Source organism: Aythya ferina (genome assembly GCF_964211825.1).
Source record: "Aythya ferina genome assembly, chromosome: 1".
NCBI classification, from domain to species: Eukaryota; Metazoa; Chordata; class Aves; order Anseriformes; family Anatidae; genus Aythya; species Aythya ferina.
Window position 1 is genome coordinate 21248818 of NC_140296.1, and position 20901 is coordinate 21269718.

General features: G+C 46.2%; 1 protein-coding gene across 6 annotated transcripts in view; it reads right to left on the reverse strand.

The window, feature by feature from the left end:
- Positions 1-20595, reverse strand: part of ATP8A2 (ATPase phospholipid transporting 8A2) — a 311180-nt gene extending 290585 nt beyond the window's left edge. For 2 of the 6 annotated variants that reach the window (XM_084539154.1, XM_084539151.1), the window contains exon 1: positions 2269-2321. Coding sequence is in view for 3 of the 6 variants with exons in the window: in XM_084539155.1 (XP_084395281.1) it covers positions 20441-20519 (79 nt within the window). In the remaining 3 variants the exon portion in view is untranslated. The other 4 variants (XM_084539153.1, XM_084539150.1, XM_084539155.1 and 1 more) reach the window with 3 other exon arrangements.
- Between the last annotated feature and the right edge of the window lie 306 nt (positions 20596-20901).

Below are 20901 nucleotides of genomic sequence, written 5' to 3' on the forward strand. Positions count from 1 at the left end.
TGGGGTAATTTACGAGCCATGTTTTATGTTTGGGAGTGCTTTGACCTTGTCTTAAGTTGTAAAGCATCCTAATATTTCTTCAGGGCAAGAAAGCTTTAACCTCCTGACCAGCACGGCTGTGGCACTCCACAAACACGAGTCTACACGTGATCCTCAGCTGGGCCGCCCACACCATCTGAAAGACCAAAAGTTTTAGTTCAACGTGTTCCTGGGGAACTGCACAACACCCCTGCATACACAGCTATCGCTGCAATGACTACAGTCGTTGAAATGTCACAGAGTTGGGAGCAGCACTTAGCTCTCCTCAGGAATATTGTATACGCTCGGATAAAGCACACTGGGTACGAACTCAAGTGAGGCCATATAAAATGGAAAGTTACTGGGAAATTCTGCTGGGAACCGGGCACAGCTCTGCTGCAATTCCCACTGCTCTTGTGCCTCCCTGCCTTAGGGCTCTTAAGAGAAGCAGCTAGCAGCCAGCAGCTGGTTCACTGTGAGAGGCTGTATTAAAAACAGTCGTGCCATTTGCGACCATAAGAGCTTATTGGGGCCTTACTGAAACACAGAGGCTAGTCTATTTTTGGTACGCATCCTGATATCCTTAGGGAAACTTCTAATGGGGGCCAGAACGCTGGCCTCTTCCCCCCCCACTCTCCATTTCCCATGCTGTGCTCCTTAAGGCAGCCCGAGTTTCTCTGAGAGGTGCCAAACGTGCTGGAGCAGAGGTCGCTGCACCTGTCCCCTAAATACCAAAACTTGCAGAGGCTGCAACTCACCTAGCTCTGCTGGCTGCTCAATCCCTAAACAAAAAAGAACCTCATTAACTGGAGTGATACCCAAAGCTTCACTGCTGTCCTTATTTTAAATGTTTTGAAGTTAAGTATATGATGGGTAAGTTAATGAGTATGTCAACTGTTTTCTCTTATTTGGAGTTTTCTTACAAGGACTCCACGGAGTTTAAGCTGCTGAACATAATTCAAGCTCAGATCTACTACTCCCATGCCCCTGTCCTGAAACTCACGACCACTTCACTGCAGGCTGAGCCCTCCAAACCTTCATTCCACGTGGAGGAACCTCTTAAATCCATCTCCACAAACTGCTGGTGAGCTGTGCATCTTCGCTTTGCCCAGGCAGTACAAGGGGCAGCACGAAACACAGCACAGCCCTGGAAACCCTCTGCAGGGCACGCCGCCAGCAGCACAGCTGGTTCCCCAAGTGAACAGAAAGTCATAAAGCGAGCACTTCAGTCCCTCTTCACTCCTGGCACGTCACTGTGGAAAAGGAAGGAAATAAGCCAAGTTTCTGGCAAGCCAATGAGAAGGACCACGAGCCAGAAGGAATGCCACAACCGGCTTAAGTGCATTTATTCCTGCTCCGGTGACTCCCTGAGTACTGGCCACAAACCATACTAGTTAGCAATTATTAGGAATAAATCGCTGTCTGCTACAAGAGTTAAGACTCGGGAATTATTCTTTACAGCTCTGTTTAACTAATTGTCTTTGTTATGAAGCCATTTGGACCCTGAGTACCTTACAACAGAAATATCAGTGGCATTTGGTTCACATACCGTTAGCAAGCCTGTGTCGGAGTAATTTCAGGATAGATTCAGCACAGCTGAAACCCACAGGGGTTGTGCTGGGATGCACTGGGAAGTTCTCCACCTATTGCATGTCACAGCCCCATCCAGAATGAGCTTACCTGCTAGTTCCTTCCAGGGGGTCAGAAAGCCCCGGCAGCTGTCTCAGAACGGAGAAAATGGGTGGGGGGAGCACCTAATTACATTATTTAACCCTTCTCCTGCTGCTCAGTGTCAATGTTTGTCACACAAAATATTACAGTGATTTAAGTTTACTGGTAGATCAAACCCCAGAGGTTCAAGTTCAGCTTTCCCAATCACGGGACCAAGTTTTCAGATGCATTTCAAGTGACCACGAGCAGGGCTGTGGCTTAACCCAGCCGGCAGCTCCCCACCACAGTCTCTCACCCACCTCCTCCCAATAGGGCTGGGGAGAGAATCAGAAAGGTAAAAGCACGGGCACTCGTGGGTTGAGATAAGGACAGATTCATAAGGAAAAAAAGATGCAAGGGAAGAATAAAAGCAAGAGATGCACTTCGCAATTGCTCACCACCAGCCCGTCCCAAACAACAGCAGCCCCCATCCAGCCTCCCCCCCAGTTTTATTGCTGACCATGAGGCCACACGGTGTGAGATGTCCCCTCGGCCAGCTCCTGGCTGTCCCCTCCCAGCTCCCTGAGCACCCCCAGGTACCTCGCTGGCAGGGCAGCACCAGGAGCTGCAGGGCCTTGGCTCTGCACAAACACTGCCCTGCAGGAACTAAAACACAGGGTGTTATCAGCATTGCTCAGCCTAAACCCAAAACACAGCTCCACAGCAGCTACTAGGAAGAAAATTAACTCTATCCCAGCCAAAACCAGGGCTCCAGGGGATTAAAAGCTTCAGCTACTTGCACCTGAATACCTATCCCCAGCCAAATAGTCAGGCATCGCCAATTTCTGGCTATTTGCTCTTAGCTGGGCCTTCAAATTGAGAAGCCTGCTCTTAGTCTCCCTCTGGTATTTCTCCCTCCAAGATTTGTACAAAGCAGCTACTCAGGGAGCCACCAGGCAGCACTTGGACCCAGCTTTAGGAAGAGGAGTCCTCCAGCAAGCACTTGTTATTAACAAAACATTACGTGGAGGTTTTCTTTTAAAAGCTTATTTCCCTGGCTTGTATAATCAGAGATTCCTGGTCTGTACCATGTGCTGGAAAGGGAATTAATTCGCCGAGCAGCTCAGCACACAGGGAGAGCGTAGCGTAACCTCGAGTCATTTCGTACGAGGATTTTCAATTTCCAGATAATTTTTAATCAAACAACCCCCAGGTTACTGACAGCATGCCTCAAGTCAGGGAACAGCAAGCACATGCATGCGAACACACGCAGGATAAATATGAGGAAAAAAAAATCAATTTCCAGTCTCCTGTTCTGCGCTCTGCTGGTGTTTGAGTAAGATTAATGTCTCCCATGATGAATCGGTCAATTCATCTGTTTATGGATTATTATTTTTTTGGAAATGGAAAAATTGAATATTTTTTTTAATTATATGTACTAATTGTGCACCAGAGCGCATATTGCCACAACATCTACAGAGGACTCAGCTGATGTTATAAAATAAAATCTCTAAACACGATATTTATTAAAATCTAGTAACCCTCTAAAGGAGGCTTTTATATTCCCCATCTCCACAAAACCTTTGGTCTGTAAGAATTACTTGGCACATTGCTTTCTTTTCAAAAGGTGGGAGGTAAAGAAGTGAAATGGGAATTGGTTTCCCAACGTAAAACAGGAGCCTGAACAGACAGCCAGGTTGAGCTGCCCCCTGTTTTATGACCCATCCTTCTCCTAGAGATTAAGGCACCTGCTGCCATCTGCTCAGCATCTTTTGGGTTTATAGCAGGCCTGACTCAAAGTCAGCTTTTCTGTTCCCCTGCAGCCATTTCAGCTGCATTCAACAGGAGAAAGACGCTTGCAAACTAATTTTGTATTCAAGGTTATCACAAAACACTGCATTGCAACTTTTGAGAACAGAGTTTGAGAAAAATAAGCATGATGGAAACCCTGTTCCTGTACCACAGGCTTCTCTATAATGGGCAACACCAGCTATACGTTGCAAGCCGCGTTGCTTTTACACATCACTCTCGTCCCAGTGCAAGTGAGGATTCAGACTGCACCCAGAACTGCCAGGTTTCAGCTGAAGGAGACAAAAATTGCCTCACCTCTCACCATTCACACCTCCTGCTGGATTCATACCATCCTCTTCCCTCATCTCACCTCCACTTCTTTCTGCAGGAAGCTCTCCCTCCGGCCCTTTGCTCTCTAAACAAAGCAGTCAAATCTGATAACCAGAAGCTACAGATGTGATAAAGCAGATCTGGCTTTCAGAGCTTCACGCAATAGCTATGACTTCAGGGCAAGCTGTCTTTGCTTTGATCTCCTTTTGTTGCAGACACCAATGCTCACTTCATTCATCTAGCCACGTAGCACGCACAGCCCGGGAAAAGAAACCTGATGCTGTTGGGAGTCCTGCCTGTAAGAAAGCAAAAAGCCTGTGGGTCTTCTGCAAAGATAAACTGCCACAGTGGCAATGGAGAACTACGTGATAAGGCTTGGCACATCCACCCTCCCCGTGCTGGTATCAGCCCCATATCCACCAGAACTGGGAATGAATTTGGACTTGGTCAAGGCCAGCGCCTGGGCCTTCCCGTCACACAGGAAACACAGTCCCGTCTATGCATATTTAAGGGCAGGTAACATCCTAAAAAACTTCTTTAAAAATTTTAATAAAATAAATAAAAATCACCCAGCTTGTAAAGGAAGAGAAACTCCCCATAAAGCTGCATTTCTTACCAGCTTATGTTGATACTACCTGCGTGTGGAAAAAAATGCCCTTGCTGTTTACAAAGTGCTTTCAGCTCCACAAAGAACAATTCAATGAGCAACAGCAAAGCAACAAACCAGTTTTATCTTTAACCTGAGATAGGATAACGCTCACCCACATTCCTACACTAATGTCTGTCCCTGCCTTCTCTGGCCATTAACTGCTCTTACATGGTGAAGCTCTGCTCTGCAAGCTCTCCAGCAGCCTTCCAGTCTTGAAACCGAGGAGAAGCAGGACCACATCTATGCTCACTGCCAGTATGTCCACCCCTGTAGTGCCAACATATCATGTGATGAAATACATGAGCTAGTTGCAACTTCAAAGCCACTTCTGTACTCGTACGGCAAGACCACCCTGCTGTGTATACCAGAAGTACAGCTTAATCGGTTGATTTCATCTGTGATCATTGCATTTATGGAAGCATAAAGACACCCAGGACTACCGGAATACAGCTCTTCAAATACGCATTTACAGTCACTCCAGGAAAAAAAAAGCTTGCAGCACGAACAAATTTAGATTTCACTAGTTGGACAACCAACATTTGACTCAGTGTCAGCCAGCTGAAATTTCCTCCAGATCCACACACAGCTCTCACCTTCACTTACATTAACATGGACTAAGTTAACATAACACCAGTCACAGAAACCAAGCCTTTAAGTAAAGAGGAGTGATGCCTAGGTACATCTATTATTTAAAAATATTAGTGAGCAGTTACAGCGAACCATTACCCTGACATCTACCTTGTGCTCTACTACCATCCTGGGAACCTCCAAAACATAAGCTGAGGAAGCATGACTTAATATATATATTAATATATATATTTATTATATATATATATATATAATAAATATATACCTTGTGATTCACTTGTCAATGCTTTTGTCCCAAAAGCATTGCTTCCATATTAAATAAGCTTTCCACTTTAGAAAGCTGAAATATTGATGTAGATAAAGAAGATGAAGTACCTGCAAATAATGAAGCACCATCAATAAAAGAACACTTGTTTATTCCATCCTTCTGTTCTTAATAACCTATGGAATAAAACCAGGCAGAAGTATTTACCTTGTTAAAGTCATTCCAGTTTAAGTAGCTTGAAGTCATTACAGCTTCTTGCATTTATTTACACATTACATTACCTCACGTCAACAACACTACAGAGTCAATTCAGTTCGCTATTTCCAGAAGCGAGAACTGAGGATTGCCATGCAGGGGAAAGGACTTCAACAAAATCTGCTCAGAGACAACGGGATAGAGGGAAGAAAAGCCTTCCTCATGCCCTGGGGCAGTAGCATTTGGCCCACACCTGCCCTGAAGCCCTCTAACAGGCCAGAGAAGCCATCTGCCTGATGAGACACTGTACAGAAACTGCTTATAAAACTCAAGGCCACTGCACTAACCCTGAAGGCAGCTACATCCCTTGTCAGCTCATGCCTAAGAAGAGCACAGGGCCTAACCTAGAGCCCTCAGCCAACACCCAAATGGAAGCTACAGGCCCGAAGATGGCGAGCTGGAGGTTAAGCACAAGGCCATGCACGGCCTCAGCCCGGCAGGTTTCTCAGGACGGGTTTGGTGCAGGGCTGAGGCCCTTCAAGAAAGGTTTGGGGGCTGGCAGAGTCACAGAAACTCCACACAGCAAAAAGGATGGCTTTGAAGAAGCTGAGGAACATGCAAGCAGGCAGCCTGAAAGGCGAGGGTAGTTGCCGTCTGGCATCTGCAGATGAACAGTCTGACAGCAGGTCTTGGGGAAAGCTGGTGTCAGCTACCAGAGAGGAGATCCAGAACTGCTGAAGAAAGCCCAGAAGGGATGGAGAGCAGCCCTGAGGAGAAGGACCTGGGGGTGTTTGTAGATGAAAAGCTCAACATGAGCCAGCAATGTGCACTTGCAGCCCAGAAAGCCAACTGTACCTTGGGCTGCATCAACAGCAGCATGGCCAGCGGGGTGAGGGAGGGCATTGTGCCCCTCGGCTCTGCTCTTGTGAGACCCCTCCTGGAGCCCTGCGTTCAGATCTGGGGCCCCCAGCACAAGAAGGGCAAGAACATGTTAGAGCGAGTCCAGAGGAGGGCAACAAGGATGATCAGGGGGCTGGAGCACCTTTTCTATGAGGACAGGCTGAGGGAGCTGGGGTTGTTCAACCTGGAGGAGAGAAGGCTCCAGGGAGACCTTACAGCAGCCTGCCAGTGCCTAAAGGGGGCTACGGGAAAGCTGGGGAGGGACTCTGTCAGGGACTGGAGTGATAGAGCAAGGAGGCTTGAAACTAAAAGAGGGGAAGCTTAGATCAGGTATAAGGAAGAAATTCTTCCCTCAGAGGGTGGTGAGGCCCTGGCACAGGCTGCCCAGAGAAGCTGTGGATGCCCCATCCCTGGAGGTGCTCAAGGCCAGGCTGGATGGGGCTTTGGGCAACCTGGTGTGGTGGGAGGTGTCCCTGCCCATGGCAGGGGGTTGGAACTGGGTGGGCTTTAAGGTCCCTTCCAACCCAAACCGTTCTGTGATGCTATGAGTCTGTAACAAGGAAGGATCACATGCAGGAAGTAAAGATCAGGAGCCTCCAGAGTTCATTTTGGCTCAGCTATTGCAGAAACAAGGTTTAACTTTACCTGATCCTGCCTCTGTTCGACGATGGGCCTGCTACTCAGTACAGTCTTACACAGCTTAATCATCGTAGATACTTAGACATGCATTTGGATGACCATGGAGCAGATCCTGCCTGCAATGTGGAGGTGCTTCACTGCTTGCACAAGCCACTAAAACGCCTTTGCAAGGCACTCATCTTGCCCAAGAGGGTACTCCAGCATTGTGCTAAGTTCTAAGGATTGAGTGTTGCACTGAAAACAACACGCTGTAAAAGTAAATTCCCTTACTACTGCATCACTTTAGCCTTCCTTCAAGTGTGCTTAACACAGAACCACGTGGATACAAAAGAAAAGGGGACAACAACCCCATTCCCTATTCTCCGCATTGAAGGAACATCTTTAGAAGAAAAAGCAAACCAAGAGACCAATAAAATACTTTGTAAATCAGATGGAAAACCCGACTGCGTGGTACCATTACCACCTCTCAAGACAGGCAGGCTTGTGTGGGTTATGCGGCTTACTGTATTCATTAAAGGTTCACTACCACTGTTAGTGGGACTGCTAATGGAAACATTCAGGGGAGGAAATTGGCAACTAATTCATTGCCACTAATTGCAATCTACTTTCAGCTGCCTTATGCAGCAGCCTTGCAGAAAACAGCATCTTTGTAAATGCCTATTGTAGAAGCTAATAAAGAAATCAGGCTATCACGTTCTTAAAAATATTTAACTCGTAAGCACCTTTTGCTAATGTGATACCTACCAATTGTGGTGAAGTCTGGAGCGATGCAAGGACAGGATCAATGCTGTCCTGTTCATCAGACACCGTTTTAGCCATCCACTGTCGGACCAAGGACTGCCAAGCAATCCTAACGAGGTGGAGGGGTCATTCAGTGTGTGTGCAGAGCTCTCCACTGCACCCCAGAGCTAGGAGCAGCCCCGCTGCTCTGCTCCAGCAGGAAAAACCAAGGAATAATAACATCAATGCAGAGTGGACAACATCGGGGTGACTATAGACAGAAGCTGAATAATTTCAGGCTCTTTCAGAGCTCTAGGAGCAACAGGTATGCTGCCAAGTGACTGCTGTTCTACATCACCATCACAATACGATGAGGGCATGCAGGGAGGTAGCACGTTTCTCAGAGATTCATTTTTTGTCACTAACATGCATTTTCTGCCCTCTATGGGACCATGAAACAGAAGTATCTATGCTGATGTGAAAATTAACAGCCCTCTTCACTATCTGGCACTTTCCAGAGGATTTGGAGACCTGATTGAAACCACCTCCCAAGAAAAAAATGCTGCAGGATATACAAATGCTGCAGGATATTTGGGGCTTGGAAGAGTAGTTCTTGTGCTCTAAGCCTTACGCACCAGATGAGGAATCCAGTGCCGAACATCCTGTGTTGCTCACAACTTATCTGCATCACTAAGGGCTAACAAAACCAGAAGACAGCTAATGGAGTTAGAGACAGCTTAAGGAAGACATACATCTGTACAAACCTCAAGGCAGACTTGTGAACGTTAGCTTAGTAATAACCTTGAGTAGGAGAAGTTTATTTTAAGCTTAATGGATGTAGAAGGCAGACTTCCAAAACAGGAAAAAATCTAACAGCAGTTTGTTTAACCAAGGACAAGAGAAAAGCTACCAGCACACGCCTCTGCCTGCCCCCTGCTGCAGGAAAGAGCCCTACTGGCAGATAAGGGGGGTTGCTGCTATCAGCCAGTCTTATCTCTGCTCTACAGCCATGGTCAGGAGATCGGATCAGGGATGAAAGCAAGCTTATTGAGCTAGAAACTTATGTGGATCTTTCCCTTTGATGCACGCTATGTGAAAAATACAGTTATTGGTTGCTTTAATACTGCAGTACTAAGTACTGCTATCCCCCTGCTGCTCTCATGCTGGAGTCCTGCATTGTAAGTAGAGCTAGAGAAGTTTTCCCCCAAAGCCCAGCCTAGATTTCTCATGCTGGTGTTGCTCCCTCCACCCCAAACAGCTCTCTTGCCTGTAGCATCTGTATGGGATGAGTTTTAAAAGATACCCTACAGGCTGTTCTAGGAAGCCTGCAGTGTGCATCCTGAGCTGCTACAGCCTGGAGAAGGTGAACGAGATTTCAGCAGTGATGCTGACTGCACCAGCTGGGGTGTGACCACACAGCGCCCGTCACTGCCAAAGCACTTCAGGTTTGTTTTCCAGCAGATCTGGGCTCAGCTTGCCCTATTCCATCACTGCTGAGGATTACGTATGTTTGTACTGCATCATCTCTCAGCCTTCAGACATGCCAGTCCCTGGCTGCGATGGGCACACGCTGTTTTATTCAAACTGCTACGGAGCGAGCAGAGATGAGAATCACAGGCCTCCTCAATATTTAATTATCTGCTACTGCACTGTGGATTTAGAGGAAATTATGCTTCTGACTCATGTGCTCACTTGGAGGAGTTTTTCACGGCCAAGTAGCCCTGGGGAGGAAAGGGAAGAAGACCCAAACAACCAACCCAGTGCTTAAAGCTGTGTACCACCACCTACCTGACTGCATTTCCAATGACAGCACAGTCATTTGTATGCAGAGAGCACCGTAGTGTCATTCCTAAAACAATCTGATCAGCTAGACTTCAGCCACCCTGCTCTTCTGTTCTGTTAAGTACAGTAAATGGGTTCAAGATAGAGTCCAGGACAGGTCCTAAACTCCCTCAGGCAGTTTCAAGCAGCCTTCAGACAGTGCTGAGCTGTGTCTGCTCCTGGATCAGGCAGAGGTTTTTGAAGTTTCTCCCTCTGCCATGAGGGAAATGAAAAAACATCCTTTGAAAGGCGAATAGTCATTCCTGTCCCCCCAATATATAGATACATATATCTGTACCTATATATCTACCCCTAACAAGCAAGAAGGGGTCTCTGTGGCACATGAAGCACAATTTTTGTCTTGAAGTTGGCTCCTACCACACAGCTGTAACTCTGATATTTTTAAGTCCTATCACATTCCTGCCATGAAAACATACTTTCATCTTTTCTACATTGAAAAGGAAAATAAAACTGATAAGCTATCAATTTCTACCCCATCTAAAACAGAAAGTTGTGAATATTATAACAAGAATTTCTTATAGTTTTAGTTTCCTCCTCCCCCAAATTCACCTTCCTGAATATCAAAGCTAAAAAAGAGCAAGCCTCCTAAATGTTACAGCCTATCGCACAAAAACCTCTACAGATGTGACTTTCTGCTTCCTTTTTCCTCTTTTAAAGTCTCATCTGTGTGCAGTAGCTTCTCTCAGCCTACAAATTAGGGTGCTGGGGCTCATTACTACACACTGAGCGGTAATAATTAGCAGCAGGCAGAGCTTACATCTCGTTAGGCTTGCTTTTTGCTTTCAGGCAGAACTGATTTAGCTTTGGGGGTTCCTGTGTCACCCTGCCAGAATGAGAGTTTTCAGATAACTTATTTTTACCATTCCCTTACTTTTGTAAGCACTGATGTTATTCTGTTATTCTGTAAATGCTTTACAGCTTATTTTTTAATTTACTTGTAATAACACCCATATTAATGTCTATGTGAGCAACCACAAAAGGCAATTATAATTTTCTCTCATATTTTACAGCTTGGTCCTTGATCTCTTAATTGGCTTTTTATTATTTAAGTCTTCTTTCCTCACACTGTGAACTGATTTTCTCACATTGTGAACTGATTTTCACAGGTGTATATATTAGGAAAGCTCCTTAAATAGCTCTTCCTAGCTTTTGGCATATGAGGCAATCTTGAGGCACTTCAGTATTTTTTTTGTTTTTTGCTTTGACCTTAGTTTTAGTGACTTGCTTTTCTTCTGTTAATCCAGCTCTATTTTTGGCTCCAGCCTCAGTCACAGCACAGTGACGGAAGGACTGCCAATCTTCTTAATGTAGGATTTCCCTCCCCCCTTCTCTAAGTTGTTAATCACTTGTCTCAAATTTTCGTCTGTAGGAACTGACATAGCAATTTCCTTACTAGAATTGTTTATGGAGGAGTGGGATTGTTGTTAAGAAGTAATTTTAACAATAAGAAATACAGTGAAAAGGCTACAAAAATGCAGCTTATAAAATGCCCTTGTAAAAATAAGCCTTTAGAAGATGTAAAGGATTAAACAAAAGGTCGTGCTCTGGTTGTCTTTTCCAGAACATCCACGTGGACCTGGCTTCATGATGTCCGATACCACCAAAGCCAAAGAGCAGCTATGAAAAATACTGACACCTGAGAGCCCATCTGTCTCAAGAAACCTTTTCCTATACCACCTTTTATCTCCCCAGCACCATACAAACGCTGTGCAGCTATTTTATATTATTTTATTATTTATCATATTTTATTACTGAATGGCAGTTTGTGCACTTCGTTAATTCTGCTTGCAATAAGGATGGCTGTTTGCAGAAGCCTGCTCCTTAATTAGCGGCAGCACACGCTCTGTGTGTACCATCTGCCCTCTCTGGATGTGAACTGGGCCACAGGGACACGAACCAAACCCCCTCACCTCCTCCGTGGGCATAACCCAGGCACTGATTGGATTTGTAACTCCTAACAGGACGAGGCAGAAATTCAGCAGGACGGCTGCATGCAAAGAGTCTGGTGCCTGAAAAAGGACATTACAATTAAAAATAATTAAAAAAAAAAAAGGCATTTAATAACAGGTTATCTTTAGAGATCTGCAAGGAGATGAAGATTTTTAAGAATAGGGAATGCCAGACAGTGCTCAACAACATTTTCAATGTGGAAATGGGAGTAATTAACAGACTCCAGAGGAGATATGCAGACTATCAGGACGCCACGGGGATCCTTCTACCTGTTCCTCTAAACCCTGTGCACTATCTGCTACAGGGACAGGAAAAAAAAAGGTGTAAGGTTAAGTTTTGATTCTGTTTTCCAGGCATCTCTGTATATAGGAGATTCCGCTGACACACTGACAGCGCAGTTTCAAGGCTCTTTGAACAGCAGCAATCCCAGCAGAAGCACCCAGCACCCAGCACACAGAGCCTGGAAACCTGACTAATGAGCCAAAGTACCAAAAGGAGTAGGAAATTATTTAAATCCCATCCTGTTTTTACACTAATGCTAATCTGCACTGTCTCAACAAAATCATATCAGACCTATTATTGCAGCAGATTTATTCCTGGCTTGTTTAATGGTCTCTTTGGGATTTGGGTTAAAAAAAAAATAAATCAACAACACAAAAACGTACTCCATGTGTTTTAGGTAATCAACAGGAAGGCCAACAATTTGACGCACTCCAATTATTATTCCAAAATATTGCCTTTATGCACTATTTACTATTTCCCAAAGCAATTATTGGTCATCTTTGAGTGAGAAATGAATCTGAAACTCAGGTGTCAGCAGGCATCACAGCTCATCCTGCCCAGTGGTCAGGACTGCAGAATTTCCCCCCCCTTCAGGGCCTCGGGTGTTTTGACAGTGAAAATTTGGGATCATCAAGGTCTCTCCTGCTGATCAGGCTTGGAACATCTCCTGCTCTCTCCTCTGCTAGGTGCAGCCCTTTGAATCGAACTCAAAATCCTACCAGAACTACAGTGGGTGGGTAACCAGCATTAATGGAGACGGCACTTAGTTGGTGATGAGGCCTCACCTTAGACAGGAACAAAAGAAAACCAAAAGGTGAGCCTGATGTGAGACATAACACACTGCCTTGTCCTGCTCCTGTGGAGGAAGGAACTGAAGAGACCTCCTTGGGGCTACTGTAGGACCTGGGATTTTGCAGATATCCTATGATCCTGCACACTAAAAAAATGGAAAGGCACGAGCTCTCTGCCTTTTTTCTGTCATTAAAGTAGTACAGTTTGTAAGGACAGACATTTTCTTCTATAACTTCAGACTACTTTGGACAACCATGGTCATCTTTGAGTGAGAAATGAATCCGAAGCTCAGGTGACAGCAGACCTCACAGATCATCTGAATCCCAGCACAGTGAAAAGGAGGTGCTGGGATATGCTCTGTTTGATGGTTGTTATCATTCAGAGGAAGGCAGATATTAAATGCTGGTGCTATTTTACAACCTGCTCCCAGAGAGACCAATGTCTCAAGAGACTATTTTCTGCCCACAGTTCCTGGTTCTACTTGGTGTTTAAAAACAAAGACCTAGAAGCAAACACTTGTTTAAAAGTTCAGATTCTCCTATTCCAAATGCTTGTTTCATCAACCTTTACACATACCAAACAAATTCAGTTATGGGAACAAGCTACATTTCTTTCCTAATAGTCCTATTTGTAAGCCATTCTGAACAGTTGTCTGATATTTAGGAACTGGCTTCTTGCTTTCAGACTAAATGTCTGAAAGTTTGTTCCTGCACCAGCACCATCATACAGTTGAAATAATTCTCTCTCTTTATGTGTATGGAAACTTCATTGTTTAAATGATAGCTAGGCTGACAGAAGCTTGCATTTGGTAGCTCGTAAGTAAAACACCAAAATACTGCGAAACAATAGATATAGAAGTATTGGCCAAACTGAAATGGCATCTGTAGTCCTGAAGAGCTTCATCATAACCAAAACAGCCACTGAGATAAAATGAAGCTTAATTCTTACTGCAGGAGCTAAACGCTGTAATACAAAGCCCTGAAATGGGGTCCAACTCCAGTTTCTCACGTTGGAACGTACCTAAATTAAGTCCACTGAGTTAATTTGCAGATCTGCATGCTAATAAATTTACCAATAATGGCACTTTTCTGAAGTGTCTTAATTCGGACTCCAACCCCACAAATCTTTTTGTTTTCTCTGTAAGCAATCAACTCTTTCATCTGAAATCTTTCAGATCTTTTTAGACGCTCCTTTCTCTTTCTGAAGACCAATCGCTCCCTCTTGGTATCCTAATGAAGATTTATAGCGATAAAAATCTTTTAAAAGAACGGGTAAGCAAATATCAGACTTGTGAATAAAATTACATCCATCACAACCAGAGGGTGAGAACCTTTTCACTTGCTGAAGATGGTGGGAAAACTCCAGCAAGGGTCAGGATTGCAGCTAAGGAGTGCCCGGTGAACGGACGCTGCTCTTCAGGCAGAGAGGTCCTCTCCTCAGGCTGGGTCACATCTGCAAACTGTAATTCCTCTCCTTCTGTCCCTCTTCAAAACAAGGGCTGAGGTTTGTGCATTTCATCCCATATCCAGCACCTGGAGTGCTGAACACTGAAAGGCATCGAGCAGGAACTTCACCGAGCCTTTTCCAAACAAACTGCACCTATTAAGTCATGATAAGGTGACATTTGCCTGAAGTATTGAAAGGCACACAAAAGCCTGGGGTACTCGATTCATTCATCCTTTTCACAATCACTGGGCTGGACGCTCCTAGGCACAGGATGTTCGGTTCCCTCCACGGGGCTTGAGGCAGAGCAGTGCTGGGGCAGCAGGAGATAAAGCCTGAGCCCTCCTTCTATTCAAAACAGCAAGTGAGGAAGGGTGGCATTACTGTCAGGAGATAAACACCTCTGCTTTCACTCTTTATAGCTGCCTACCTGTCTAATGAAATCAAATCAATGGCTTGGGTCGCCTGCATTCAAGAGATTAGGAGTTAAAGATCAAGCGAGACCTTCCAGTAAGTTTTATTATATTCCTTATAGAGCCTATACACTGACTTCAGTTGTGCTACTCCTGATTTACACCACTCTAAAATAAGGTAGGTTCGTCAGACAAAACCTGTGGCTGAGATAAACTGTCCCATTTTGTAGGATTGATTATAAATTACAGGTCTGACCCCATCGTGGCTCTTCCCTTTTAGTCAAATGGAAGGCAAGATCGCGTTCACTTGTACTTTGCAGGGATACCCCAGGGCAACAGCTTTGAAGTTGTTAAATAGAACAGAAAATAATAAAAATATCCTTTGTCAGGGTGGAAAGAAGTGGAAATATATTAAAGATAGACAGTACTGCTTGGGATTCTCCATTTCTTTATACAGGAAAGAAACTGCCCAGGAACTTCTCTAGTAGACAGAATTCCTTATGAAAAGGTGGCAGAAATGCTAATCAGAGTTGTGAAAGCTTTCCTAACAAATACTGAAACACTTGTTCTAATAAGAAGCTGTCAGTATTGATATTTCATTTTTTATTTTGCAACTTTTAATGAAAAACATTAAGACAATTTTACTTTTATTTTCAGAAAAATTTCATTTTTTCCCCTCGATCTCCCACCATGTCAACGACCTCTCACGAGTTAGCCTTTCAGTGTGCCAGCTGAGAATTGGTTATCTGAAGCTTTCAGAGCTCATGTCTCATGTACCTGCCATTGCTCCAACAGGCTCAGCTAGAAAGATAGCAGACTGAAAGGAGAACATTTATGTTGATGAAAAGGCCAAGCCAAACTTAATTAATGACTGTCCCAGAAGCAGAAAGCTGTTGCTGCAGAGATGTCAACTGCCTTTTCGACATCTTATATATTTGCTCTGCTCTACTAGCTACAAGAAAGATTTTGTGATTGACCATCCCTTAATAGAACCTGTCAGCCGTCAGGCTCTGCACGTACCATCAGTAACAGACATTTTGATATTTGTGTGAATACAAACTAATTCGAATGTGCCACAGTGCAACACAGAACAAGAAAACAAATATGAGATGACAATGTAATAGAGTAATAAAGCTAACACAGGCGTCTAGAGCACCACTTTGCAAGTAGGACATCAGTCCTCTGATTCAAAGATTACTTAGAGGGTATACCTGACGGCTCCAAGAAGAAAGGTGAAAGGGAAATGAGCCGGCTGAGAGCATCACCATGTAGTATGTCTATGGAGCATCACCTGAATACCTTCCAGAAAAGCAGAAATGGCTGATGTGGTTGCTTGTTGGGCTCTCAGCAAGTCTTCACTACAATGAAGAAGCCGTGTGACACGGTAACTAATTGGTACAAAGAGGGATCGTTTTGAGGTGGCAGCATCAATGTTCAGGTGACCGTTCCAAACTCCACGTGCAGTCAATGAGAGCTGTCAGCTTGGAACTTGTTGGGGAGGGAAGAAGAGGTAATTACTGAGAAAAAATAACTGCTTTAAAACAGCACTGCTTCTGAAGCCTGAGGTTTCCATGTAGAAACCACTAGAGAGTGGTAAGATCAAGACCGTACTCAACCCTTATGGCAAAGCTAAAGCGTTGTTTAACAACTGTTCTTATATTCAGCAGGTGCAGTTTCATTGCCTTTGGGATATTCCAGGAACGTGAGCAGGCAGGCTGGCTTCCCTGCAACCACACCACTCTCACGTTACGCTCACGTAATCCTGCATGCAATTACCACAGCACCACTGCTACATCAGAAGGGCAGGTCAGCACCTTTAGATCCACCCAGAAAGCAAGAAAGACACAGACTCACCCTGCACAGGGCAGTATACCAGGTGCAGATACTGCTAGGGAGCTAAAATCTGGAACTAAAGTCCTGTATGGAGAAAGTGAAGCAGGGAATGAAGAAGTAGTTAGCCGAAGAGGCAGTGTGTGTGTCTGTTTTCAATGGAGTTGTGACTGCAGTCAAATAAAAGACTACTGGCTACACGGTAGGGTTGAACTATTTCTTTTTATTTAATACATATTAACTCATAAAACCAAAGGTTAGCTAAATCTGTTTAGCTCCTAAATAACTGTGTCCCCCTTCATCTGAGCAGTTTGATCTTTCATGTCTCTTCATGATCTCACCTCTCTCTTCACAAGACGTGTTTCTACTGCCACCACACTTAAGCCCTTGCCTATTTAAGAAGTTAGTCCACAGAAACTGTGCATTCAACATCCTTTTCTAATTCAGTGTCATAAGCAGAAGTATTTTAAATTCCCTCCTATCCCGACCCAAACTAGGTTTAATAGCTGGACAAGCTCTAAGCGCGTTACCCAAGCCACCAGGAGCAGGGTTGGCCTTGAGTTAGCCCCATCGTTGCCACCAGCTCGGCTCACGCCTGACCAAGAGCTCGCTCGGCTTGAGCAGACCCCGCTTTGTGCTCATATAAAAGCGCAGTAACATAGAACATGAGGCTTATTGTGATGCCATCCTGCTCAAAAGGCGTAATTGTTAGTGATGCTTGTGAAAATAGGGTTGGGCCTTTGATGTGATTGAGTAAGCTGCACATTATACAGTTAGGTGCCAGTTAGACACCAGTGAAAAGAAAGGGGAATTCAGTTATGCTGATAGGTAATTACCACCACACATTTACAGAAACACACACATACTTTAGCCCTCACCTGGAAAAACATCTCATCGCAGGCTACAATTTCCGTGTGCCGATACTGTTCTTACAGCAGTCTTGCCAGATGTGTCGGGTGCTCCTTTTCATTTTCATGGTCTTGAAATGCTTTTGCTGGGCCCTGAACCTCTCAGCTCAGCATCCCTACAACTGCCAGGTCTCCCTCCCACAGCAGAGCAGGGCTTTTGCCCTGTAAACGACTACAGGTGAAAGCTTTGAGCAAAACACAATCGCCTTTGTGCAATTACAACTGCTCCATGGGACGCTTCCCAACGCTTCACTCAAAGGAAGATGTTATCACAACACAAAAATATGGGCTAGCCGAAAGAGACTGCAGCTTACGCAGACATTCCTCTGACAAAGAGGGATCCTTTACAACCAGAGGGGAGTAAGGCTCTAGGAGACAGACGCTGCTCTTAAGACCAAATGCACAGCACAGAATAGCAGCAAATATTTAAGAGTAAATGTAGATAGAAAAGGCATACAAGGAGTATGGTCTCGCACCACGAAATGCTGTTTACATTCCCGTTCCTCATGCCCTGGGAGAAGACTCAAGACCAACCTCTGCACCGAAATGATCCCTCCTTGCTGATGCGCAGCTCTGAGACGTTGCAAAAGACCGCAGTAAATGACATCAGGATCATTTGTACCTTCAATCCATTTAAAGTTGGAATTCAACATTTTTTGCCCTAAAAATAAAAATGCTACTGTGTAATTATTCGATGTGTTATTGACAGTTGCTTATTTTTAGTGACTTGAGGAGACAGGAAAGAGAAGAACAGGTTAGGCTTTGATGTCTGTGGTTCCAACAGCAAAGAGCTGGAGACTTCTTGGAGAATAATTTAAATCTAATCAATTTAGCCCAGCTGGTACAACATTACAGCAATAAAGAGATTTAGTTGTACAAAGCAAAAAAAAAGAAATCGATTAATGAGCAAATGCATAAAAAAGCAGAGGACTGATCATTTGAGTGGCAGGAGGTGACTCGCCATCTCTAATTTCTCCTTTTCACCTCATCTGGTTTTCTACAAAGACCTCTGTACCGCTGCTAAGCAGGTTTAAAACTCAGTATACTAAGTATACTAATTACATTTTATCCTGTTTAAGTAGATGTGGAAGCAATGCTACAAAACACAAGAGGGTAGAACATCACAACTGGATTTGACGTGGAAAGACATCATCGGACCGTCACTGAGGTACAGCTCCTCTTGGCTGAAGTACATCCATAAGCTCCCGAAATGCCTGACACAGCACGAAGAGAAATCTCTGTGACTCAAGCTGAAAGCTAATACTTTCAGATCACTAAAACTCTCGGTAAAGTAAACAGGACTAGCAAACAAGCTACAACTGTTTAAAGCAATAAGGATCTTTTTAGAAAAGGAAAGCAGGCAGAATATTCACAAATGTTGTGCGAAGGGAACTGCAGTGGATTACAACAAGGTTACTTGACCCTTACTGAGGATGACGAAAGGGTGACCTATCCCTCTTCACACCATTCAGCTCAGGGAAGGCCTTCAGATTTTGCAGTGCCATCACACACCCACATCTGAGTGGATTTTCAGTCTCCAAACATGTCCTTGGCAGCTGGTTTCACCCAGCACAGAGCCTCTCGTGAGAGCCTGTTCAGTCCACACAGACAGCAGACTGCAGGACGCAGGAACAAACAGAGCACTCCTGCGTTGCCCCTTCCCTGCTGCCATTTGGGATCACACAGACTGGTACAGAGCCACATCAACACTCTGCTGGGTGACCATGCAACCGTCTGACTGCTGATGACAGGTGACAGGCAGGACACTCGTGCTAAGAGGCAGCCCACAGGTAGCCGACCACCATCATCTCCGTTAATAAACCATGTGTTAAGTTACACAAACCTGTATTATGTGAACTTGTATAGGTAGAATATACACCCCTATAAGGTTATCCTCTGTTATCCTTCACAAAAAATATTCAAAATGTGAAATACAAAACTCATTGTTCAACAACTGAGAAGCAGTGACAGCAATGCTAACCAGCAACCCCTATTGTTCTTCAAAGTATCGTCTAATTCATATTTCTCTTACGTGAAAAGCAGGGTACATGTGAAAGTCTGAAGCCGGTTATAGATAATTAGAAGATCCACTATGACTCAGGCACACAGACATGCCTGAGGTGCAACTGAGCCACCTAGATCCCCAAGAATGATTTACAGAAGTTGAAGCTTAAACTCGCTGTGTGTCCCACGTTCAAGCCAAGCATTCTCCGACTGCCAAGCGTTGTGCACCTGGGTATCGTTTCGAGGGCTGGTTACAGGTAAGTACACCTAGGTTGGGACTCCAAACATGGGGCTGCAAATTAACCTGATGAACTGCAGCTCTGGGGAAAGGAGCCTCCCTGACACAGCAGGAGAAGATTTCGGTCAGACTGCACAACTGGACACAACCCCGGCTGCTGGACAGAGCCATCTGCTGAACTGGGGCTGTTTCCACCCGAACGTCTTACACTGAAGACGCATAAAGCTTGGTCAGGTGCCAAATCCCAGACTGAAACCTTACCGTGTCCTGTGAGGCAGCATTACAATTACACACCTCGCTGCTTACTGCCCTGCTTACTTCAGCAGCTCTGCAGAGGTCCCTGAGGTCCTGTCCTTGCGACCAGCAAGGCCAAATAGGAGAACACAGCGGAGAAACCGGGCTGTGCAGGGGAGCCAAAGGGCTTCTCCTTCGAACTACCTCCAGCCCGGTTCGATGGGCTGGGCGGGCAGCAGAGGCTGCAGGGCTCCTTCCAGCTCAGTGCCATCCAGAAGCGATCCTGTACGTGCCCCCAGGGTGCTCTGAGCAGAGCAGAGGGCTCAGGACACGCTGCAGGGTCACAGTGGCGATTCTGCAGGCACCTTGGCCCCTCAGACACGGTGCCAGGCCCAGAATCTCCCCTGAGAGCTCCCTTTGTGCCCACCTTCCCCTAAACCACCAGGGGCAGCGCTTTTGCTCCCCCTGCACCTCCTGAGGCAGCTCCTCAGGGGGGCACTCGGAGCCCCCCGGGGCCGCCCCCCGGGGCTCCGCCGCCCCCTGCCCGGCTCCCACCGGGCTCGGGGGGGGCTTCCCCCGGCCTGAAGGCGGCTGCCGAGCCCCCGAGGACCACCGCAAAGCCCCGATAGGGGCTGGAAGAGCCGGGAAGGAGGCGGCGGCGGCGGGGCTATGGAGACGCCATCCCCCCCCCAGGGCTCCCCTCGCTCCTTCCTCCGCCCCCCAACCTCCAGCCCCGCCTCGCCCCCGTTCTCCCCTCACCGGCCGAGGAGTGGATCTTGGAGGATTTGCGCTGCAGGGACATCCTCAGCGCCGTGCCGAGGCGGGCCCCGGTCGGCATGCCGGGGCCGGGGCCGGGGCCGGGGCCGGGGCGGCCGGCGGTGCTAGCAGGGCTGCGGCGGCGCCGGGCTGGCCATGGCCCCCCCCCGGCACGCAGACGCCGCGCTGCGGCCCGGTGAGGGGGCGGGCGAGGCGAAGGTGCCCGGCTGAGGGAAAAAGGGGGACCCGCAGCCTCCTTCCCTCACGGCTGGGGTCGAAGGGGAGCCCCCCGGGTAGCGGGGTGTCCCCCCTTTTAACCCCCTGGTCCCCACTCCGGGGAGCCCCGGCCTTGCGGCCCCACAGCCCCCGGAGCTCCTCGGCTGAGGCGGCGCGCACGGTGCGCCTCACGGATCAAGTCACCAAGAATGAGTGATTGTGTATAACACACCAAAATAAGGGCCTGC